The 23,670-nt window shown below is 38.3% G+C and overlaps 4 protein-coding genes across 6 annotated transcripts; 2 read left to right on the plus strand and 2 right to left on the minus strand.

Annotated features, from left to right (window-relative positions):
* The first annotated feature begins 383 nt into the window (after nucleotides 1-383).
* LOC111234059 (sialoadhesin-like) lies at nucleotides 384-5,920 on the plus strand. The gene is made up of 9 exons (XM_022761970.1): nucleotides 384-550; nucleotides 713-1,075; nucleotides 3,632-3,916; nucleotides 4,002-4,253; nucleotides 4,355-4,615; nucleotides 4,724-4,814; nucleotides 5,161-5,247; nucleotides 5,388-5,460; nucleotides 5,539-5,920. Exons 1-9 carry the CDS (start codon nucleotides 502-504, stop codon nucleotides 5,572-5,574), a joined length of 1,497 nt encoding a protein of 498 aa, XP_022617691.1. The 5' UTR covers nucleotides 384-501; the 3' UTR covers nucleotides 5,575-5,920.
* Nucleotides 5,921-7,773: 1,853 nt separating this feature from the next.
* On the minus strand, nucleotides 7,774-10,517 carry LOC111234065 (sialic acid-binding Ig-like lectin 14). Of its 2 annotated transcripts, none has more exons than XM_022761977.1 (4): nucleotides 10,447-10,517; nucleotides 9,045-9,099; nucleotides 8,591-8,968; nucleotides 7,774-8,492 (listed from the first exon to the last, which is right to left on the minus strand). In XM_022761977.1, exons 1-4 carry the CDS (start codon nucleotides 10,492-10,494, stop codon nucleotides 8,221-8,223), a joined length of 753 nt encoding a protein of 250 aa, XP_022617698.1. In that variant the 5' UTR covers nucleotides 10,495-10,517; the 3' UTR covers nucleotides 7,774-8,220. The 2 variants fall into 2 exon arrangements, with proteins under 2 accessions (XP_022617698.1, XP_022617699.1); XM_022761978.1 differs by lacking the exon at nucleotides 10,447-10,517 and adding an exon at nucleotides 9,182-9,429.
* An 81-nt stretch (nucleotides 10,518-10,598) lies between these two features.
* On the minus strand, nucleotides 10,599-14,426 carry LOC111234064. Of its 2 annotated transcripts, none has more exons than XM_022761976.1 (9): nucleotides 14,293-14,426; nucleotides 14,088-14,175; nucleotides 13,590-13,958; nucleotides 13,465-13,497; nucleotides 13,251-13,292; nucleotides 13,028-13,139; nucleotides 12,692-12,766; nucleotides 12,411-12,492; nucleotides 10,599-12,297 (listed from the first exon to the last, which is right to left on the minus strand). In XM_022761976.1, the coding sequence occupies exons 2-9, from the start codon at nucleotides 14,152-14,154 to the stop codon at nucleotides 12,223-12,225; spliced, it is 855 nt and encodes a 284-aa protein (XP_022617697.1). In that variant the 5' UTR covers nucleotides 14,155-14,175; nucleotides 14,293-14,426; the 3' UTR covers nucleotides 10,599-12,222. The 2 variants fall into 2 exon arrangements, with proteins under 2 accessions (XP_022617697.1, XP_022617696.1); XM_022761975.1 differs by having other exon boundaries at nucleotides 13,028-13,154; nucleotides 14,293-14,423.
* Nucleotides 14,427-16,696: 2,270 nt separating this feature from the next.
* On the plus strand, nucleotides 16,697-23,273 carry LOC111234020 (TBC1 domain family member 15-like). Its single transcript, XM_022761912.1, has 10 exons — nucleotides 16,697-17,191; nucleotides 18,734-18,919; nucleotides 19,032-19,150; nucleotides 19,687-19,790; nucleotides 20,627-20,694; nucleotides 20,821-20,967; nucleotides 21,688-21,778; nucleotides 21,878-22,026; nucleotides 22,124-22,265; nucleotides 22,358-23,273. Exons 1-10 carry the CDS (start codon nucleotides 16,981-16,983, stop codon nucleotides 22,524-22,526), a joined length of 1,386 nt encoding a protein of 461 aa, XP_022617633.1. The 5' UTR covers nucleotides 16,697-16,980; the 3' UTR covers nucleotides 22,527-23,273.
* The last annotated feature ends 397 nt before the right edge of the window (nucleotides 23,274-23,670 follow it).

Below are 23,670 nucleotides of genomic sequence, written 5' to 3' on the forward strand. Positions count from 1 at the left end.
TTGTGGTCGTTTGATGGACTATCCAACAGTCACTTCATATTGAGGCTCTGATCCAAGGTCCTTGGATATGTACTTGATAGGCCGAAACAACTTTAAATATTGTAATATGAGTGATGTTATGGGATTTCATGACATCACTGGTGTGGTGGATTTTCACACCACTTTCGGCAACATTTTGTGTACGTTTTTGCCCCCCTTTTTTGTGACAGTAAAAGCTGAAAAATGTACAGCTCAAGTGAGGATAGTTGATAGCAGAAGACATGGTAAGAAAAGAAAAAAAAAGGAATACTGAAATGATGATTAATACAATAGACTTCCCTAATATCTGTCTGATGAGACAAAAGTGGATAACATAGTGCATGTGTGATGTATTAAATGTGGAATGGAAACTGGTCATCAACTAGTACGAGTCATCTCTTCTCCGAGGGAAACAACAGCAGTCCCGCACAAGACTGGAAATATTTGTCATTTTATTTGCAGGTCTGACCCTAAGAGGACAAGATGGATGCTTTTAAATGGCCCCTCTTCTTTGTGTGGCTTCTCTTTAAAGGTATGATATATTCTCATATCAAGCAATAATAATTTTTTTGGTGCGTTATTATTATCTCTTTTGTTCAGGCGAATTTCTATTGAAGTACTCTCTTCTTCAGCATGTGGTCATTCTACACTTTAAGTTTCATTTCATCAAATCTTTCTCTTCATTTTATCACAGTTGTTCAAACTGAAGCCTCGTCCTGGACCATTCAGGTGCCATCCTCAGTTAAAGGTCTCCCTGGATCCTGTGTGGTGATTCCCTGCACATTTAACTACCCAGATCCAGACAAGGTGGTCACTAAATTCACTGGGATTTGGACTGATGCAACGAGTCACGTCATCTATCACCCAGTTGAGTCTAAAATCATGCAGCAGTATCGGAGTCGGACGGAGCTGCTGGGAGACGTCACACAGAGGAACTGTTCACTGAAGATTGATCCCCTTCAACAAACTGACCAAGGGCCATTTTATTTCAGGATTGAAATTGCAGATTACAACAATTTTTCTTTCAAAGAGAACAGAGTCTCTATTTCAATGACTGGTAAGTGATATTAACAACTTTCAATAAATATCTTTGACATTACAGTTAATGCCTTCATTTTCCCCTTCTCTCTTTAATACACTGTGCATTTCTGAACATTTTCATTTGTAGCTCATCATTCCTGACACGAGTTGTTTGTACTGATCAGAGGTCGGTGAACATTTTACAATAAATTGTTCACTCTCCTTTGATAATTGGATGACTCCTTCAACTTCAAATGTGATATCACATTTGTGCAAGAATTACAGGCAAAACAGCAGACTACAACAGTGTTTACTACTATGATGTATTTCTGTTGTCTTGTATTGAAAAAGTTCATATTGTAAATACTGTACAACCCAAAAGACACAGCTCTCAGACAGCACACAATGAGATAAACATGAACATTTAAACTAAACAACCACTGGACTCTCAGTTCCTCATTTGTCACTGGCTGCCCTCCTCTAGCTTCAAATAACTTTTTTCATAAAACAATGGAAATTAGGTTTCATTTCTCCAGACATTGTGATATTCAAGGGAAATAAAACCCATCTTAAGAATTCCTACATGTTGAATTTATGTGACCGGGATTTGGATTCTGCTTTTGTGAAAACACACACACACCACAAACATTCACTTGTGTTACCTGCACCAGACCTAGGGGCAATCTGGACCGGCAGCAAGAGGCACACAGGCTGGAGAGCACTGTGCAGACAATATAAAGAAAAAGAACTGTGGATTGATAGAGAGAGGACCAAAGTTAGCATTTTCAACAGGCCTGAGCTTGTTTATTTCTGAGCACAATTTCATCCACTTCCTACTTAACAATCTCCACATTTTCACTAGGTACGAATAATATGTACTACCGAAACTACAATAAGCAACACAAAACATTCTGACCAACAGAAAATAAGGAAACATAAATTCAGAAAAACTAAATATGTATTCAATGTAAACAAAAGTACAAAAATACTCAATACTACTCAAAGTACTAAAATAATAATAAAATAATATTAAGTAAGTCATTCTGTTATACTTTTTCCTATTGTCGCAGACACATTAGCATACTATAATACACACACTCTGTCAACACTACCAAAACTCAAACACGCACGCACACACTGCGGCAGCAGCGAGATAACTAGGGCATGGCGGCAAAAGCTAAGCTAGTTGAAATGTGGGATTTCTCCTTTCCCTATTTACTCGCTACTGGCTGGCTAACATCCTAACAACATTTACAACATATTTAAGCATGTTACTGATTACTAGTGTCAAATACATACACTCGTGAAACTACTGTGCTTACTGACGTTCCTGTGACGATTACCGTCAGCATGGCGACGCACGCTGAGACATTCTACTACAAAAACAAACTCGCTGCTCATCTTACACATCTCAAAACTCTCTGAACACACTTCAAAACAACACCACCGCTGCTACATTAGTTTTAGAACAGTACTAAAGTGAGTTTTACAGTAGGCCTACCTGTGGATTGATAGAGAGAGGACCAAAGTTAGCGTGATCAACAGGCCAGAGCTCGTTTACTTCTGAGTTGCACCTGTGCAGAGTCTGTCACTATAATCCCTCCGGAAAATCCGCAACAGCACCAGAGCGCCTACTACTGACTGAAAGGTGTATTACCTCAATATAAAGAGTACATGAAAATGTTAGTAAAGTTCATAATTATTAACAAAAATTTAGAGGTGGTGTCTGTTTCAATAAAACTGAACATGTAGCCCTTTTCCAAGCTGCTACACTGGGACTGAAGGATGAACTGGATTTAATTTTGGGGGCTTAAGGGCCAAAGTCTTGATGACCTCACAAAACAAGGTTTTATGCCTTGTGAATGCAATATCTCAGTAACACCTTGAAGGAACCTCTTCAAATTTGGCACAAATGTCCTCTTTGACTAGCGGAGGAACTGGTCATCTTTTGGTGAACAAAGGTTAAAGTTCAAGGTCATGGTGACCTCACATTATTGTGAATGTAATATATCAGGAACGCCCAGAGGGAATTTAATTTCTTCTGGCAATTTGTGACCTCACAAAACACGTTTTTAGCCATAACTCACAAATTAATACGCTAATTGTGACATAATTTAACTCGAATGTCTATAAGGATAAAATTAAGTAATATTATATCCAAATGGTCAAACATCAACTTCACTGTTACAACACAATGTTCTGAAAAACCACTTTAAAACAACCATTATTCAACACTGTAAAGAGGGGAGAATGTGACCATATTTCCTTCAAATTGCTGATTGATTGGGGGAAGTCATACAACCGCAATGCAGTAATTGTAGTTTTAACCAGAACTGAATCTGTATTTGGGGGCAACCACTAGAATAACACAGGAACTAAACCTTTACCCCACATTCCTCTGTAACTTATTTTCAGGTCTTGTGATTTCATTACCTTATTTAATTTCAGCAGCAATGTTGAGACTAGTAAGGATCATACAAAGTCTCAAAAGACATAAATTTGAACAGCCCAGTAGATTAAGTGTTCTCTCTTAAATGCATTTCAGTAACCATATATTTGCTATTACCTATCATAATCTGTCTTGTTGTTATAGGTAAACTAAACATGGCTGTCTCTGTGAAAGAGGAAGTAGTGGAGGGCCAGACTGAGGTGGCTTCCTGCTCTGTGTTTCCCTCCTGCCCCACCTCTCCTCCTGTCTTCAACTGGAGTCACTCTGGAGAGCAGATCCAATCACCGCAGTTTGACGATGGCCAGTGGAAAGTAACAGCTAATCTGACCTTTCGCCCTACCTATGCTGACCACAACAAGCCTTTACTCTGCACCGTAACATACAAGGGAGGGAGGAAACAGGAGGCAGCCAAGGTCCTCAAAGTAAAGCGTAAGTGTGTGCTTTGACATTACAAGATGTGAACATGTATCTGTAAAGAACGTCATGGTATCATGAACACCATGTTTCCATGCAGACGCCCCAGTGAATGTGAAGGTTGAGTACAAGGCAGATGTAAAGGAGGGAGAGGCTGTGCAGCTGAAATGCTCCAGTGATGCTCATCCTCCTGCCAGCAGCTATGAGTGGCATAATGAAAAAGGTGCTCAGCTGCATCGGGGAAACCACTACATGTTGCCAAATGTGTCCAGACACGTAGGTGCATTGTACTGTACTGCCATCAACACAGAAGGACGAGGCAAGTCGAGCCCTGTGCAGCTCAGTGTGTTATGTAAGTAAGCAATCCACAAAATGTAATGATAAAGAAGATCATTCTTATTTCAACACATATAATAGAAGGCCAACTCATAACTGCATTACTTGTCCTTACAGATGCCCCTGAGATTAAGACCGTCTCGTCCTGCTCCTCAGAGGGGGGTATGGTAAAGTGTATGTGCATTGTGGAGTCCAAGCCTCCCTGCACGCTCCATTTTGTACTTTCGGACAGAGTCCTGCCAGGAACCAAGGTAGAGAAACATGGCTCTGTTACCATTGGGACTCTGCAGGGAGAGTTTGGATCCTCTGAGTTCGTCCTCTGTCTGGCAAACAACACTGAGGGCAATGCCAAACTCACACTCTCTTTACCCGTCACCGGTAAGGAAAAATTTGTAGAGTGCATGACATGTGTAAGATGCCTAAAGACTGTTGCCATGAATTACACTAAAACAGAAAAGTGACTGCACATGGTTTCTGTTTGGATAGGTAAGATGCAGAATCTCTATATTGCCATCACCATTGGAGCAGTGGTGGCTTTGGTGATAGTTTTAGTAGCAGTGGGGTTTGTCATAAAATGGTAAGTTGGTGTAGAAAATATTTCCTCTCAAGAAGAAAAATTATTCAGTTTTTTTTCCTTTCAGTTATGTCTTTGTTCTTTTTGTAGCCATAACATTCTTATATGAATGACATAAAATGCACATGGAGGTATTTGTTAATATAGAGTGGAAATGTGTCTTATAATAGTCAATCCACTTCACTTTCACCTCTATTGGAGCAGTGGGTTTGGTAATATATATATAGATATATTTTTTTAGGTCATGATAGCCTGTATACAGTTTTGTATACAGCTTTCATTGGTTGTGTAAAGGGTCAATTAATATTTTGTTTTCAGGGTCCTAAATTAAAAATCATTATTCTTCCAGTAGGGGGAAATCTGGAGATATGCCAGCACAACATTTAAGTGCCATGACAGCAGCTGAAGAGATCTCTCAGTACGCTACAACAAAAAGGTTACAGTTATTAACCTCTGCTTGCAATAAATAAAACTACTCATGATTTAGAATGACACAAGGAAGCTAATCTTGCATGGTGTTATGTGTTTTTACTGTGTGTACAATTTGGTCAAAAAATGTTTTTTTGTTGTTCTCAGAAAAGAGATGGACTATGATGACATACATATCCCTGGATATCATGACAATGATCATGTATATGGCAACATGGAGGTATGTGAAATTTTCTTTATTCATTCATTATTCCCATACATCACAGAGGAGAGCTAGTTAACTTTATTTCCTCTACAGACTGACTGGGATGATGCTATATACGCCAATATGTAACATGGTTGAATTCACTGGAAGTGTGGCTGAAGTCTCTCTGCGTGTTGTCCAGATGATGTGGATCAAGAAATTTGTAAAAAAAAAAAAAAAAAAGAAACACTGAATTAGTGCTATTTTATGTGGATATTACATAAAAACATTTTTCTGTATCCTGCAATTCACATATTACATAATGGGTTCATGTCGTCAAGTAACTTTGTGAATAATGTGCTCGTGTTTGCAGTCAGTTTCTCTTGTCCAGAACTTTTCCTGTCTGCTTGTCTGATCAACAATAATACTGTGTGTATAGGACTATAACAATGCTGCTTATTGTGACAAATCACTATTAAACTACTTTCATAATTTACATGCATATTGGTTTGATAACTCCTGATTTTTATAGTCTCAGTCATCTATACTGCACAAGTTAGCCCACTACAGTGTGCTGTTTGAATATCCTCTTTGCTTTAACAGAGTGACACATATGAACAAAGCTGCTAAAGTTTTGAAGTGTCAGCTTCCTGGTGAGTGCAGCTGAAGTGTTGACCATTTTGTGCACTGCTGCAAAAGCAACAGGTTCACTGTGCTCTGTTCCACCACAGCAGCACAATCCAGACGCATTTTCTTCAGTTTAAATGTCATAATATAAAAATACAGGGGTAATACAGAGTAATATTATTGCCATGTTAACTAAGTAAACACATCGTGCATGGGCTAAGGTCAATGTGGACAAACCCTCAAGAGGCATGACAGTGCGTTTATAGGAAATTGACAGGAAGGCAAAGGGGAAGCTGGGCTCCATCTTGACTGATAGATAACAATATCACACATTTCAAATACAAACACACAAAAACTCACTGTTGGTTTTATATCTGAAAGTATATTTAAATCACTGTATTTTATATGGATATGTATTTAAATCACTGCAGTCTCTATGGATATATTTTGCATCTCTGCTATTAATATTTTTTTCTTATTTATTTTATGTTCTGAACTCAGATCAAAAGTTTGGACATACTTTTCCATGAATGGGAAAGTGTGTCCAAACTTCTGACTGGTACTGTATATATATGTGTTGGTTAAGATGGGGGTTGGGGAGATGCCCACCTACATGTAACGGTGTTAATTTTACAGCTGGTGCTCAAAGCACCCAAGTCCAGACAAGTAGGCAAGTGCAGTGAAAAGACTTTAATGAAACAATGACCGAGTCTTATAGGCAAACAGGCGGCAAGGTGGCAACACCTGTGAGTTCACAGCATGAAGGACGAAGGACAACACATTAGCTATGATCTGGTGAATCTTTTGGAAACTGGAAACTGGTGTGTGAACGGGCCGGGAAGATCAGGGAACTGGGGCAGGAGGGAAGGTACCATGGCATCTGGTGGATGACTGAGGAATTACAGTTTATAAAAGTAGCAGGACCCTGATGGAGTGAGACTGCGGCTTACAGGGGCACAGAGAACAAGGTTACCAGACTAGGGCAGGAACCGTGATAACAGAAAGTCAGTGAAGTTATGTCTATGTGTTGCTCACATGCATTTGGACTGTGCTGTATTTCGGAATTATGCTCAGTAGTAGATTTTGATTTAATTTCAACTATTTTTTCCTCATTGGTTTTAAAAGATCTGTGTGGTTTGACAAGCATTTCATTTCATTGTTTTTAAATGAAAGAGAGAGACCCCCTAATAAGTTTCACAAAATTAAATTTGAAAAAATGATCTGTCCAAAATTTTTTTGCTGTCTGCTAATTTTCTATTCATAGAGTTTTTTTTTCATTAGGATGTATAAAAGGAATTCAAATATTGTCTGTTAACTTGTTATGTTTAAGCCCTTGAAAGTTAAACATCATTGAAGCACCCTTGGCCTTTTAAATGTATTTTTACTTATAATAGATATCATATACACTAAAATATCAAATGCACTTTTTGTAAATGACACAATCTGCAAATACCTAATGTTGTAAGATGCCCCTTCACTTATTTTTTGGATTGCTACATTTATTGCACAATACAATATCCTAAAACTGTGGTGGTCAATGCAGAGTCATAGTAAAACCACTTTCAAACACCAAGTATATTTCAGTAAACAGACAGCATTCTCAAGGAACATCTTTCCCCATCTTACCCTCCTTGTTTTTATACAATCATACTTTTCAAACGCAGTAAACACAGAAATAAGGTTGGATTTACATAGTATTTAATGTTAATCAGACACAATAAAATCATATTGATCACATTCAAAGCCTTAAACAGTGAGCCATTTCTGGATTGAAACTGTTCCATTAACACACCAGATATGAGGTGGCAGAGGATTTATCATGAAAGTGACGCTGATTAAAGAGAACAGGCCGTCACTTCTGGTCGTTACAGTGTGCAGGAAGTGTTGTGTATTTCTTAATTATGTATCACAGTGTAGACAGTGTAGACATTTACTGTATTGTGCTCTGGAGATCTGCTACTAGTCTAACAGTATCTCTGTTATCATACCAGATAGTGGTGCAATATCTCTCCATTTCACAGTGGACAAGATCAGCTGTCAATGTTTGAGTAAACAGAAAAGAATAGTGACTGTCAGATATTACATTTTAATGACATGCAGTACATGACATGTGAATTCATTTACCATACAGAATGAAAGGAGATATTTAGCTCATGCACTGGGCTTACGTCATATTCTCGTGGAGTTCATTGCCTGCTTGCCTCCTCTGTATTGCACTGTGCAGTTTAAAGGCATTTTGAAGTCAGCGGGTAGAGGTTTAAAGGTCAGGGCTGACACTGTTTCCCACTTCCACTCATTCAGCCGCTTTGATCGGTGCGTGACGGTTCCAGAGCGACTCCAGGAGAATTTAGGGGGAAAAGATGGGCAGGAGTGAGACACAGAGCAGAAGGCCTTGACTTTATCAGTCACCCTCAGAGTCAGAGATGGAGGCTGTGGATCACCTACAGAAATTAAATATTATACCAACATGATTCATAATACAATGAATTAAACATTATTAACAATGTGTTGCCACTCAAATAATCTATACAATACTCACTTGTAACATCAATGGACACTGGGTTTTTGGTGTAAGAGAAGCTTTTGTATTGTGGAATTTCAATCCTGAAGTAGAAAGGTCCAACATCAGTATTCCTGACACCATCCAGCAACATGGTGCAGTTGCGTAACTTCAGATCCCCCAAGAACTGGGTTCGTTTTTTGTACTCATTGGTCATTTTCCATTTGGGGAGATTGGTTGAGACAATCTTGTTCCCCTTTCTCCAGAATCCTCTCCACCTGTTGAGGATTGCGTTTGAGTTGGGCTTGGGGTAGGTGTAGATGCAGGGAATAACCACACAGGAGCCCTGCAGGGCAGGAATCGATGTCGGTATTTTTGCTATCCATTGGCCACGAGGGGGCTGGACACCGTGGGTCACTGGAAATAAGAAGGAACATTGATTTATCATTGAGAGTAAGATGATGTATTTTATGCAACAGAAATTGAAACTCACCTTGTGCCAACAGAAAGCAAAGCCACAACTTCAGCTCCATCACTAATGGAAAAAACTGTAAAAGAAAAAAATCATAAAGACAATGAGAACACTGCATTTCCATTGTATTTTTGCACACATACCAATAACTCACTCACCTCTGAATCCTTTTAACAGTGAATATGCCTGTACTTGCAGTGCTGGGGAGATTGGTTCAGTGTCTTTGTGTGTTATATTTATAGTCCAGCTTCACCCTTTAAAACTGCAAGTGTTGCCAAATGTTTTACAAAGCGTTGAGCTCATCGTGTGAGTAATTGGTGGTTATATGCGACATTAGCCTCAGAGACAGAAGCTGTTTACTTTCCCATGCTGATACTTTCTCCTGTTTGTTCATTGTTTAGTTACTTTTCTGATACTTTTTTCACAGACAAATGAATATGTGAAGAAATGGCAGAGCTCACCAAGTTCCAGTCATGCACAGATGCTACAGTATGTCACTGATAATGAAAAAGACGGACATTTTTTGTTCTAAGCTAAAGGCCCTGGGGTCAACCAATGAGGGCCAAAAGTTTGCAATAGAGAAAACATGTGAGCAGACTACAGAAGAGGTTCAAGATAATTGAATTAACTGTTTATTTGTTGTTTATATGTATATTTATTATTCAGTTATTTTAAGCATTTTTGTTGTTGCGTTGTTGAGGGAAATACCACAGTTAACCACATGCCCTTTTGAAGAAGTTTTCATTCCTAAATGTCACCACTTTGCTGTTCAGGCACATTGCCATATTTTAAAAAGTCATGTGACAACCAGTCAAATTAGATCTTAAAACCTCACAAAGAAAAAATGTCATTTTCAGTGTGACAGCAAAGTATCCTATATGGAAAGGATGGGACTCTAGCAGTATAGTTAATGTTCTTGCATGTGGCTCTAAAGGTTAATGTTTAGTTTGGTCTGTTACATAAGAGGAATTACAGTCAGGAGATGCATGAAAAACGAACTCCACAATTGAAAATGGCCTGAGAAACAAACCCTGGGAAGACAACAGACTCTCAGCTCTGAAGATAAGCCATTGCCAAGTATGTAAGACACTGATACAGCCAAGGTAGAGAAAGTCTTATTCTTTACTCCTGCCTTTGTTTGGTGTAAACTAGATTACAAAGGGTAATTGTACTGACATTTATGGATTTAGTTTTTCTCAATAATTAAAATATACATTATTCATACATATAATGCATCAGATAGTGAAGATTAACCAGTAACTGTGATTTTTCCTTAAATGGAGCAAGTATCAGTACATTAATTTCATTTGTTTTGTTACTTGTGGTGAGTTTTCTTTTTCTTTCACACTTGGCCACTGAACAGTTACTGTCACGTGGCAAGTAGCATGGCAAGTAGAATGTGTACAATTGTGAGATCACTTACCAAAGTATATATTAACACAATAAGTGACACTGTCACTGTGTGTGACATTGTTCAGGAGAGGGGATGAATGCAAAGTTCAAGGACTTCAGGAATTCTGCAACAACTGCTCACCAAAATGAAAGCAAAAAGCAGAAGACAGTAACCACAACAGCTTCACAAACTTCCACTTTATTTACCACAGGCATTTCCACGGTTGCATTGCAGTAGAAGAGGATGGGACAGCGCAGGTCACAGAACAAGCAACAACATCGTCTTTTAACCGTTTATTTTTGATGGTGCCGTGAACTTAAACATCCCATTACAAGTAATAATTTAATCTCTTGATAGAAGACTGACTTAAAAAAGAAAACAGAAGTTGGAGCCCAGCACAGCTAACACAGGAAGCGCATTGGCAAACATGTTGAGAAATACAGTATACAACATTAGCCCTTCCTCCGCTGTCTTTAGGTTCATTTGGAAGATTACATGAATAAGTTCCACAGAAAAAAGAACACCAGTCATGAGGTGCAACAAACAGCTTGCAAAACCGATTTGCTAAATGCTTGATATAGTTTGTGCATCACTGCTCATTGTACTGCAACATACTAACAATACAAAACAACCATGAAAAACATTACAGGATCCTTTATCATCACGCTGATAGACTTAGTTTTATGTGAGCTGTGGAACAGGGTTTCATGGTACAACTAAGGAAAGATTGCACTTATGGAAAATAAACTATGGTTATTGTAACTAAACTAAACCAAACTAAAATGGTTCAGTTCTCGGCAATAATATACTGTACATTATTAATAGTTACACCATGTAATAAATCAGTGTAATAAATGAATGTCTTACAACTTTAAATATTGTAGTATACAATAACATAATGGCTGCTATTTGTAACTCCATTAGTCTATGGCCATTGACACCAAACTGAAAGAGACATGAAATACAGTCATGTCATCTTTGTAGTATTGCACCTCTTTGTGGTTGTTTGATTGACTATCCAATAAGAAATGTTAAAGGTTCAGGCATGGCTGGGGGCAGTAACTGTATAGTTGTGACATCAGAAAATTACAGAAGTCTTGACGGCCTGTTTAAGGCTCAGTTTTTGAATACAGGCTGTGTGCACATCTCTGTGGATTGAGTGTTTTGATACTTCCATAGTATTTAGCACTTAGACCTGCTTTATAATAAATAAAAAAAAGACATGGAAATTTACCTTTTTACAGTATTGGATTTTAACAGACTGGCTGACTTAAAGGGATTTCATGGGATTTTGTATTTTGCAGCATGCCCCTTTCCTGGCTATTTCATGTCCTTTCTACATATCTTAAGATTTTTTGTTTGTCATTTAATGTTGTTTTGGTTTGGGTTAAGGGGAGGGCTGGGGATCAATCAGTAGAGAAATGGTATGGTGTCAACTGACATTTGAAAGGAAAAAAAAAAGCTTGGTCTTTACGGTGCTGGTAAAGAAACACTATCATAACTGATAACAGGCAATATTTTTGTCTGAAACATCTCTAAAAAATATTACAGCTTTACCTGGCTGTCTTCTCATAATTCTGCAACCATGAGTCAATAAATAAATAATAATTGTAACTGCTCTCCGTTGTTCTACAATGATGCAGTTTTTATGATATATCCGTAAAATCTCTTTGCAGATGCTTTGCATCCTTTCTTTCTTGTGATAACATAATGCTGTTGCCACCCATACCACATGTTTGCAGGAAAAAAGACTACATTTAAGACTAAGTTTAAGTCAAAATAGATTTGTTAGATGCATCTTTTGTGCTATTTTGTATAATCCACATTTGCATATACATTGTCTATGTGATCCATACTTTGATCCATCTGACCTGTGAGGGCCTGCAAAGACAGGAGTGGGGTTACAGCAAGGTTAGCTTTAAAAGAGTCAGTGTTTTTTTTGTCTTAGCTACTGTCTTCTTGTATTAAAACAAAAATGATTGGGGTTATTGTACCTCAGTATTGATGTACACAGGTTCGTCGATGGCCTTTAGTTCAGAGAGTTTCTTTTTTTCATGGTTTTTGCAAGATGCTTCGCTAAAAAGACAAAATAAACTTGTTTAGTTTCCAATTTGACAAACACGAGATCGGAAATGTGTTATTAACAGGGTGTCTATTCACATGTAGTCAAAAGTCTCCACAAACATCTTTAATTTTCATGTGTCTAGTTTTTATATTGCTTACACACATACACAGTGATGAAAAATAACATTCCTCTTTTAACCATTCTACAAACCTTTGGGCTTGGTTTGATGATGCTCTGCTAAAATTTGCATAATATCCAGATTCTTCCCTGGTGAAAGACTTTGACCTGTAAAAAAAAAAGATTGTTGATGGCAAATTACTTCAAGTGATTATGAATATAAGCAAAGACACTGACCAGATATTGACCATTCTGCACAGTGAAGTTCAAATATCCAAGCAAAGAAACTATCAGATTTCATGAGTGGATTTTAAATGATCTGCACATGGTTTATGTAAGGATAACACCAGGATCAGTCATTAAACAATAAATAATTTAGCTTACTTGCAAGCCATGTTAAATTTACAAATGATCTAAAAGGGAAATTACCTTTTGTGTTTTATGCAACCGAAAATTCCAGCAATAACAATAATGACCAGAAGTACAGAAACTGGTATGAAGATGGCCACATACATCTGTGAATTCCCCAGGGTCGTGCTCACTGTGGAGAAAATTGCTGCGAACAGCGATCTCTTCAGTAAAGGAAACTGAATTACAAATTGTGGTGTTTAAATATTAGTTTGAAACAGTCAGTGTTAACATGTAAACTTACTGCTTGTGGGTAGAGAGTTGATAAATGGCAGACTTGTAACAGCTACAAAAAATAAATAATTTGTGAGAGTTTTCATTAGGATTACATTTTTCCCCATGATACCTATTTGCTATAACATTTTGAAAGTACTAATTTATAGCATATTAACACATTGAGGAGTACAGACACAAATTTTATAAATGTAAATAAGATCATAAAAACTTAAATGTTCTACCTTGGTCATTAGCGGCTTGGGTAACACCTGGCCCTGTGGAAGAAACATGAAATATTAATTTAACACCCCTTTACTCAATAAATATAATTTAAATCATATTCCAAATATTTTACGGAAATTATTACCAGACCCATAAATGTTGACAGGGTGGTTAATGAAACTATAATTTTGCTTTATGCTAAGTCTCATATAGATCTTTCGTTCATCATCAAGTTTGAATCCTAGGATCTGAAGGGAGCAGTTTTTCTTCTTTATATCACCGATGAGCGTGGTCCTTCCTCTGTAATTCTCAAGCATAAATGTCTCATTTGGGTGGTAAACAAAAGCCCTGTTGTCCTTGTCATTGATTTCAATAGTTTTCCCAAAGGTTTTCCAATAAACCTTAACATCATCAGTGTCATATTCTTTCGGATTGCTGAAATGACATGGTATGGTCACAGTTGAGTCCAATGTTGCATTAATGCGTTGCTGGACAGTAATGTTCCAGGTTTGACCTGTATTGAAAACAAAACCACACCAGAATTTATATTAGTATTTTATTATCAAATTTGATACATATATATATATATATATAAACATAATACTTCATAAAATTCTAAACTTAAACACAACATGTCACCCACCTGAAGAGGCCGGGATAGATATGAGACTAATCAGACCCAGCAGCTTCATCTGATCCAGGAAAAACATTCTGAGATTAATCCTGAAATCCTGCAGATAATTTAGTTGTACAGCAGTTATCTATCACATATGGTCAACCATATACAGCCAAGTCTTAGAGTTAAATTGCCTGCAATCTGCCTTTTACAGCATAAAGTAAATACTCACTGTAAGAGGGACCCAGAAGAGGTTTTACTGCTTTGCTGTGTTTTGTCAAATTGTACTAGATCTTAGCACTGATGTGAAATTTTTGGGTGTGTTTCCTGTTACTCAGAAGTAATGAATTGCAAAAAAAAAAGGAAGTTATGACAGAAAAGTGAACTCTGACTACTGTATAACTTGCTTATTGAGTTTGAGGGAAAATGTTACACCAATGTGCATCAAGAATATTGAAGCGTAGCCCTTTTTTAACACTTCAGAAGTGTGATGAAGATATGGAGGAAGTCTTTGCAAATAAACGCTCTAATGGAAGGTGTCTTTGCAAGTTAATTGTAACACATTTGTCTAGCCTAATATGTGTAACACAGATAGAAATGCTGCTGCACACACGAACAGCACTTGTGCTTGTGTGACATACGGTGTAAGACACATTTAAGCTCAACTCAACTGTTCAGTGTTTATAGGTACAAACAAGAGAATCTTTGTTATGTTGCATACTTGCCACAAAATGTTGGAATATACCCATGTTTGTCAGTAATTAAATCAGTATCTTGATAGAGTTTGTACTGTATCTGCAATATTGTTTGGACCTAATGTTGATATTTGATATTTTAAAGTTATTCTATATCTTTGTATTGTGACATTTAAGTCAATAAATGAACTGTCTACTCAGATCATTGTATTGTCTGTGAAGCAGACGTTTTATCTTTCAGTCACTACATGTAGTGTGACGGCCTTCAGTTGCACCCCCTTATTAGTTGTTTCTGTTTTAATGAGAAGTGGTGATGGCAACTCTAATGTATGCAACTGAACTTTAACCTCTGACCCTTTGAGTAAACTTCCTCCTCCAGATGTGGGGGAGGAAGTGAACAAATTTGGTAACATCCAGGATAAATGTGTTGTGACCTGAGAGTAATGCACAGTGGTTCAGCAAAAGGCTCGTCAGTGCTGCCAGCTACCATATGTACTGTAACAAATTTATTCAGCATTGACAATGAACCTTTTGTTGATGTCATAACTGCTCCACAATAATTTCAAGTATGTGCATTGAAATTATGGGTTAATCAAGTGTCATCAAATTTGTATCCAAATTAAGGGATAGGTTCAAAATCCACAGTCCTCCTTTTGTCTTAAGACATTCTAAGGTGGAACTTATATGAGGTTTCAGCAGACTGAGTGAAACAGATCAAAGTTGTAAAGGATGGAATTTTATTCTAAAAAATAAATTGCAGTAGGAAGAGAAAACCTGGCAGGCAGTATAGACAGGAGGAACAATTACAGCGATCAATTACCCTTTCAACTGTTAGAATTTAGACTTTGAAAATGTGAGCAGATCAGGTCAGGAACTTAGTCAAGTCATGTCAATTTTACAGCTCCACAAAAAATCAGAAATGTGCCTCTAAGGTTTGTGAAATCTACAACACATGACAAATTGAATCATTGGACCTTGACTGAATTGCTTGGCCATGGGCACTAAATTAATTATTTAGTCCATGTGCTTTATTATTCCCCATATTATGTTCCCCCTGGTACCTCACAATTAATTAATGAAATCATTTAAGTGACAGAGTTTCAGAAACACCAGGAATAGACCCAAAGGCACAACTCCAACACAGTCGAGTTCCCAAAAAATCAGGTCTTTTAATAAAATCCGGTTCAGTACACGGGAGTCAGTCAGAAAAGGCAACCAGATCAAAAAGGTCTGGGCTGAGGCAGAGTAAAGTTCAGAAAAAGGGTCGAACAATACTAGGAGACAAAAACTAAAGGATACGGGCTGGAACGCTCGCAACAATAGGCAAAGACGAACTGGCAAAGGGAGCAGAGAGCACAGGGACTAAATACACAAGGGAAGCGGGGAAAATGTGGCACAGGTGAAACACATCAGGGCGGGGCAGGCAATCACAAAGGTGGGCAACACACAAGGGGCAGGAAGTGCATCTGAAACGAGAGGAGAGTTAGACACCAAAATAAAACAGGAAACAGAACAGGCGAGGCATGACATTAAGAAATTGATAAGCCACTATCCCTGGGTTTCTTATTTGGTTTCTCCGAAGCAAACTTTGTAAGTTTCCACATTTAATTCCAAGGGAAATACAAACAACATTCAAGGACACCCCTATTTAACATGTCCAACAATAACATTTTCTCTAATTAAACTTAATTTAAAAAATAATTTCACCATAAGTGAGATTTGTATTTATTTTTACTGTCAAGTTAAATATCCACGTATAAGTGATGAAAAATGCGGTCCTGTGGATTTGTTTGGGTACTCAGTCTGACCCGTGGGGCGCTTGATGGGATATCAGCTGCTGCTGTGAGAAACTGTTACACCGCTGGGTGGAGTCAGAGACGCTCTCAAATCCAGAGTGAACTTTGGCACTGAACTCCGGACTCCACCTGGAATGTGGGCCAAACTCGGATCTCAAGGTACAGTCATATGACTCCCAGATGGCTGAATGAGAATCAACAAAGCTGCAACTGGTCTTCTAAAACCGACTCAACAAGTTTTGTTATCTTGACGGACTCGAAGCTGTTGGAAGGAATCAGTCCTGGCTGGTTTGGGAGATGGGGGTCGGGAAAAGACGCGTTGTTTAAGGAGCGGTGGCGCCACGGGACGATGACAGTTTGTTGCCTGTTGAGTCTCTGTGGATGCAGCTCTCCTTTACCTGTGCGTGGCGTTAACGCTGTCAGACACACATGGACAACCTGAACAATGGGAGCCCACGGCAGGCAGCGGGAGAAGAGACGAGCTCATCGGACAGTCACCGACCAGATGTCCGCTCCCAGAGGAGGGTAGCGGCGGTCAGCTCTCCTGTTCTGTCCGGCGCACGCCTCACCTTACCTGGGATCATGGATGCTGAGGGCAGGGTCGACGAGTCAAGACTGAGGATGCATATATTCAAAAACGGTAGATCTATCTATTTATCTATCCATGGACATGCATAAAGGATTCAATTACATACACATAGGCCTATATTCAGCCATCTATATGAATTATCCCGCACTGTGAAAATGCAGATATTGATCATCGCATTTATTGCACCTGCACCTTAAATGATTGCTGGCAATTGAGCCTAATATATGCAAGAAGTGTTTTACACGAGGCATTTGTTAGAGGCTCACTTTCACCTTTAACTTAATACAGTAGAAACAAATTATTCTGAGGACACAGCAGGTCAAGCAGGAATCTTACATAATCCTATAATGCATAAAATCTTTGCTAATCCAGTGAAATTCATGTTTGAAAGATTATACTGTATTATTGCAGTATGGAGCACAGCCTATTCAACAGTAGGATTTATAATGATATATAGCCCATGGTTTATCACACTAATCACTTTTTTATTGAGGCCTAATATTATTCTGAATGAGACAAAAAAGGTTGATAGGATTACAAATATTGATCTTATTCTGCATTTATAAAAATTTGTCTCACTCAATAAATTTCTAACTTTTCATAAAATCCTGTTCATTAAAATATGTGGTTTTAGTGTCTAAAAAAATATAACAGTGCCCCACTTAAGCACTATTTTGCTGTGCAGTAAATTATTGAACTCGGTCACTCACGTGTCCAGATGCATCAATGAATTGTAACTATGCCTGCAGACCAAGAGTAAGTCAAGTGATGCTTTGCTTCAGGACATTAGCAGAGCCACAGCCAAACCATTCTCTAAAATCTAACATTTCATTGTGCATCAGATCAGACCCCCTCGAGCACAGAACGCCAGCATGACTCCTGAGATAAAACAACAGATACCATCAATAGAGTTGGTGATATTCCTGAGGAGCCAAATAAAATCACATGAGATTCAACAGTCAGACAAATATTCAGTGAAGTGTGCGAAACTAAGAAATGACGATACCTCTGGATTAGTGGCTCCAGTGCATAAATGTGTGTCGAAACACATCTTTAGACTGTCACTCAATTGGTTCTGGAAATATCTTGTTATGCTAATTGGCTATTTCTTAAATTTCTTGCTGGACATCCTCAAGGTTTCAGCAGCACTCAGGCACAAGACAATAATATCTATACAGAAGTGCCCTCACTGGAGTAAAACATCACAAGGAGTCTATCATCTACGAGCAGGAATGTGAAAACTCGCCCTCTTTCTCTGTGGCCTTCTGACCTTTATGCACATTCCAGCCCTACAAACACGGCAACCACAGATTAAAGGACCCGCCTAGCAAAACATTATGTCTCAAGACATCTCAAATCAAATTCTTCTGAAAGCAGGGTAAAGTTGACCAAAATTTGGATCAGGGATTGTTTCCTACAGATTCTCTCTTTCCTCAGCTATGTTCACATCCTCCATGTCATCCATTCAGGGTTTGTTTTGACTGAATGATAATTGCTCAAATACATGTCTAAAGTCTTGGCTCAAGAGGACACTGCAGAATCACTTATATAAATCAACCATAAATAATCAAAAGATTTTCAATGCCTGCCAAGGTGGCGTGTCTCCCTCTGAGCGTGGCCTGGTGTGGCGTTTCCTGTTTGGGATGTACCCGTGCAGCTCCACGGCTTTAGAGCGCTCTCTGCTGCAGGAGCAGCTGGTCATACGGTACCGGGTCATGAAGAGAAAGTGGCAGCAGTTCCTTCCCTCAGCTGTGCGCATGCACCTCAATGGCACTGATGGTAAACACAAACACACACAAACTCTGTCACACAGAAGGAAGTTATACTGTGTGTCTCCCAAGTGCGTCACTGCCCAAATGTCTATGAACATATGAGTCCGTCTCCATTCCAGCTGAGTTGGTGGCAGCTGTCAGGTACTTTGACCAGAGACAGGCACAGGCCCAGCAGCAGACCCAGGACCAGTCTGAGGAGGTCAGGGACAGACTGGCTTTCTTGGAGCTTCAGGCACAGGTTAGATCAGTTAAATCTGTTAGTATAAGTCTAATCTATATACTCAAATGTTTGGTTTTTTTTCTATTCACTACACTTCTGCTTTGTTTTGTTCTGTTATTTAGATTTCTGTAGCTCCATAAAGTGCATTTTCATTGTCTTTGTTTGGTAGAAGAGATTAACTGTTTAAAGAGGGAGGAGTGTGTGTTTAGGTAAATTACACAACAGGATCTAAATGTGTTACAAAGTTTTTGTCATTTATTTACATATGGTATCAGTTGATCTCTTTACACTAGCTGACGTTTTAAGCACTTTGGTCTTTCAGATAGTGACACTCCACATGTAACCATGTAACTTTAACAGAACCACACTTTAAAGAAACTATTTACACCATATTACGGTTCATACACCACTATTCCCATTTCTAGTGCAAGGAAAGGATACAGTTAAATATGAAATATGGTCAAATGTTTGGACTCCACAAAAGCTGTTAACACTAAGATCACGATCACTAGTGGTCAAATATGTTTGTCTCTACATTTCTTCCCTGTCATCAGATTTTATTTGAGCGGGTCACATTTGATCAGGAGGAGCTCCGTGAAGCCGTACGAATCATTGACAAGGATGCACCGAGAACTAACAGAGACCTGAGCTATTACCAGTGAGTGACTGTGAGCCATTGTTGTGTTTCTTGTTGTGTCAACAGACATATTGAATTTGATTGCTGACCTTTGAACATGAAGCTAGTTTTAAGCAGCTGAAAGGAATCATTCACTTTCTGCTAACCTGACACAAAAAGGCGCCTTACAACTTTTAAATTATTTAAATCTTCTATTGAAGTTCATTTCTGTTTGATGTTTTGAATGACTAGCCAGCTGTTTACAGGATATCAGTATTACCTACCTGTTAACAGGAAGATTTTTGTTCTTTTATTACAAGATGAATTAAGTCTAGTAAGCTGGGGGTCACTTTGAAAAATATGAATTGATATTGTGTGTTCTGAATTCACATAATCACAGGAAAAAAACAGACCAAACTTGATTTGGAGTTACCAAGATACAGTATGTTGTCACCTGCCCCTCAGGGCTCCAGAACCAGCTGCCCCTCCTAAATACACACCTGTTGGTGCAATACTGAAATAGAAATGTTAAGTAAAAATAAATAATGGTGAGCTAAAGTTTGAGTTAACAAAATTTGTACCACTAATAACTACGTACTGGAAGTATATTAAAGAATAGAAACCATTTAACTAATTATAGTAATTTAGTGTTGAAATGAATTCAAATTATTTTCCTAATGTAAAAAGAAAGTATAATTTCATTGTTTCCTGCGCTGTAAATAAAAGGGAGCAACTAACATCAATACATGTATTCTCTGTGGATTATTTTCATACTTATAGGGGCTGATTTTGAGCAACGAAGCTGTCATATCTATATAGTGCACATCAAATATGTGTCTGTAGTGTTGAAATTATGCTGCTCACTTGTCTGTCTGCAGGGGCGAAGGTTCAGGTAACCTGTTGGTGTTGAGAGATATCCTAATCACATATGCTGCTTTTCATCCAGGTAAACATCAACAAAGAACCAATCTCAGGTTTATTGACACTGACATGATCAGACAGGCATGTTTGTTGCGCCGTTAGAGTCACTACCTGTTTGTTTGTGCACCACTTTTCTTGATTGTTAATCCAGAGGTCAGTTATGCCCAGGGAATGAACGACCTGTGCAGCCGTTTCCTGGAGGTTCTTGACTCTGAGGTCGACACTTTCTGGAGTTTCTCCTGCTACATGGAGAAATTCTCCAAGGACTTCAGGGCCGATGGTCTGCACAGAAAAATAGGTGAGGTTACCAAAAAGGAATACAACTTTGTGTATAATAAATGTTATGTTTATTTTTTTATATATATATTGGTGGAATAGTGTGTCAACAAACAACAAAGAAAATGACGAGCATACGAGGTGACAAAGTTTAGAGTAGGTGTAGGTAGTTAACATATGGCATAATGGTGAAATAGTATGACAAGCCAAAAAAAAAAAAACAAAAAAAAAAGGCAAGCATACACGTAGGATGACAGAGAAGACAAGTGCATAAATCTAATATCTATCAGTTAGGCAAAGGTACATATGATATTTGAAGCAGTTATACTGATGTATGTGGTGTTGTATTAGAAGTGTGTGTGTGTGTGTGTGTGTGTGTGTGTGTGTGTGTGTGTGTGTGTGTGTTGTAGCAGTAGTGTCTTTATAGTAATAATTAAGTTGTATGACAGTCCTTTAGTGGTAAAACAAAGACATTGAAAACTTATATCCAAAATAATAATTTAAGTCTGTGCATATATCCTTTTGTTTTTTTAATGCTGTGTATTCGACTGAATAGTTTATTCAGAAATCTGAAATCTGATACATAATTATAAATCTTTATTTTTGCATACAGAAGAGTTTTGGTGCTAGATGAAGCATTCAGACAAAAAAAGAACAAATAAATAAAATAGCATATATAAATTACAGTCCATAGGTTTGTTAAGTAAAAGCATATGAAAGAGTTGTATTTAATGTCTTTTAGAGTTGGAGGCAGCCCTGCTGAAGGAACTGGACCCAAATCTCTACGCTCACTTGGTCACAGACAGCATGGAGAGCTTCACCTTCTGCCACAGGTAGATCTCTGATAACACTCTCTATTTATATTCTCTGTATCTGAATATGGACATGCACATTTTTCTTTACGTTCATGCACTTGTTGCCCCTTCTTTGAGGTGGCTGCTGCTGGGTTTCCAGAGGGAGTTTGAACACAGTGACGCACTACGTTTGTTTGAGATCCTGAGCTGTGACCACCTGGAGCTGATCTCCCAGCAAGTAGACCGAGCCAGGTATCAGGAAAGGCTGGCACGAAAACACAGCACAGGTGAAACCCAGAACTTGACCTGGCAGAATGAGGGATAGTTCCCTTTTAAATGTCTGACATTAACGTAGCGAATGTCTTTGCTTTGTGATGTTTTTAGAGGACAATTCAGAGTCAGCGCTGCAAGCCGTCAATACTGACTTCACCTTTGAGCTCTTCATCTGTGCAGCCATCCTGTTGGAGAACAGAGAGTCTCTGCTGCTGTGTCAAGATGATGTGCAGCTCATCCAGTTTACTAGCAGGTTTGTCTGTTTGCTAAGACTCGAAAATCACAAAAAAAAAGCGATAGTGCGTTTGTCGAATCTGTGTCAACGTGTTTTGCCTTTTCGTGCAGCCTTCAGGGAAAACTGGACCTGAATAGCACGCTGAAGAAAGCGGAGCACCATTTCTACAACTACTGCAAACGCTGTGCGTGGGACTATATGACTGGACGCTGCAGAGCACACAAAAGCAAAGAAGAGGACTTTCTTTATCAACTCCGTAGTTTATTTGTTTTAAAGTGATAGCTACTATTTAAATACCTGATGTTAAGGACTTTTATGAAACTGTAATATGTAACAAGGGACATATAATCCCTATTTGGAGTTTTGATGGCACATATTCTTTGTCTTAGTTTTTATTTCAGAGGGAAACACACTGTTGTTCTGAAGGCTGCTTACCTTAAATCTGATTTGTTCTTGTTTATTGTAAATGTACAGTATTTATTGTGTGAGAGCTGATCAACACATTCTGTCAGTCGTTTTGGTTGCTCTCCTGAACTGCCATGAATTTGAAAAGCTTAGGCTTAAGATCTTATTACCTCAGAATCACAGCTTTGTGCAATTTGTTCTTCCGGGTTATGCAATATTCAACTCCTAGAAGAAAACAACTACAGGTGTGTGTGAGTACATGCATGGCTAGGTCTGGTGTGTCGCAACAGGTGGCGTCTGTGAGAAACTGCAGTTATATTTAATGCCTGATGGCCCATGAGTCCTCTGTAACAGGAATAGACATCCAGCTTTTGAACTCTGCTTTTGAAAGTGCTGTAAGAGGAAGGACAACTTAATGCTCAGCTCTCTTAGATAGAAAATGAAACACACACATAATATAAATAACCTAAAAATCATACCTCAACAAAACTACAGGAAATTATTTTTTATGTGGTGTTGGTAATGTTCTTGTTCAGTTTTCTTGTATACCTTACATAATACAGGAGGTCAGCATTCACCCTAATAACTTAAAGTTTTGTTTGAACTTTTAATGACAGATGCTCATTTTCACTGGTTGGTCACCTGCAGCTGAAAGGCAAATTTGAATAAAAAAGCAAGACATTGTAGATGAAAAGTAAAAATGCAAAAGAATGAAGTTTCCTCAGAAAAACACCATCTCAAAAACATACAAAACCAAAAAAGTTCACTGTAACACGGTGTACTGTTAAATGGGCAATAGAGCATGTGAACATTATCCATATTTAGGAACCTTTTTTTTTTTTTACAGATAAGCTCACATAATAATGCAAACATGTTTGGTTTAGATGTCAAATCAACGCTGCATCATTTGGCATTTTTAATTTTACTTTTTTGCTGTTGTTTTGCTCAACTAGCAGACGGCCACAGAGGCAATAACAACAAGCTTTCTTTCAGGAAAATCTAGTCAATGTGGAGAAAC

The sequence above is a fragment of the Seriola dumerili genome, unplaced genomic scaffold (assembly GCF_002260705.1).
Source record: "Seriola dumerili isolate Sdu_G_001 unplaced genomic scaffold, Sdu_1.0 BDQW01000433.1, whole genome shotgun sequence".
Classification (NCBI taxonomy): Eukaryota; Metazoa; Chordata; class Actinopteri; order Carangiformes; family Carangidae; genus Seriola; species Seriola dumerili.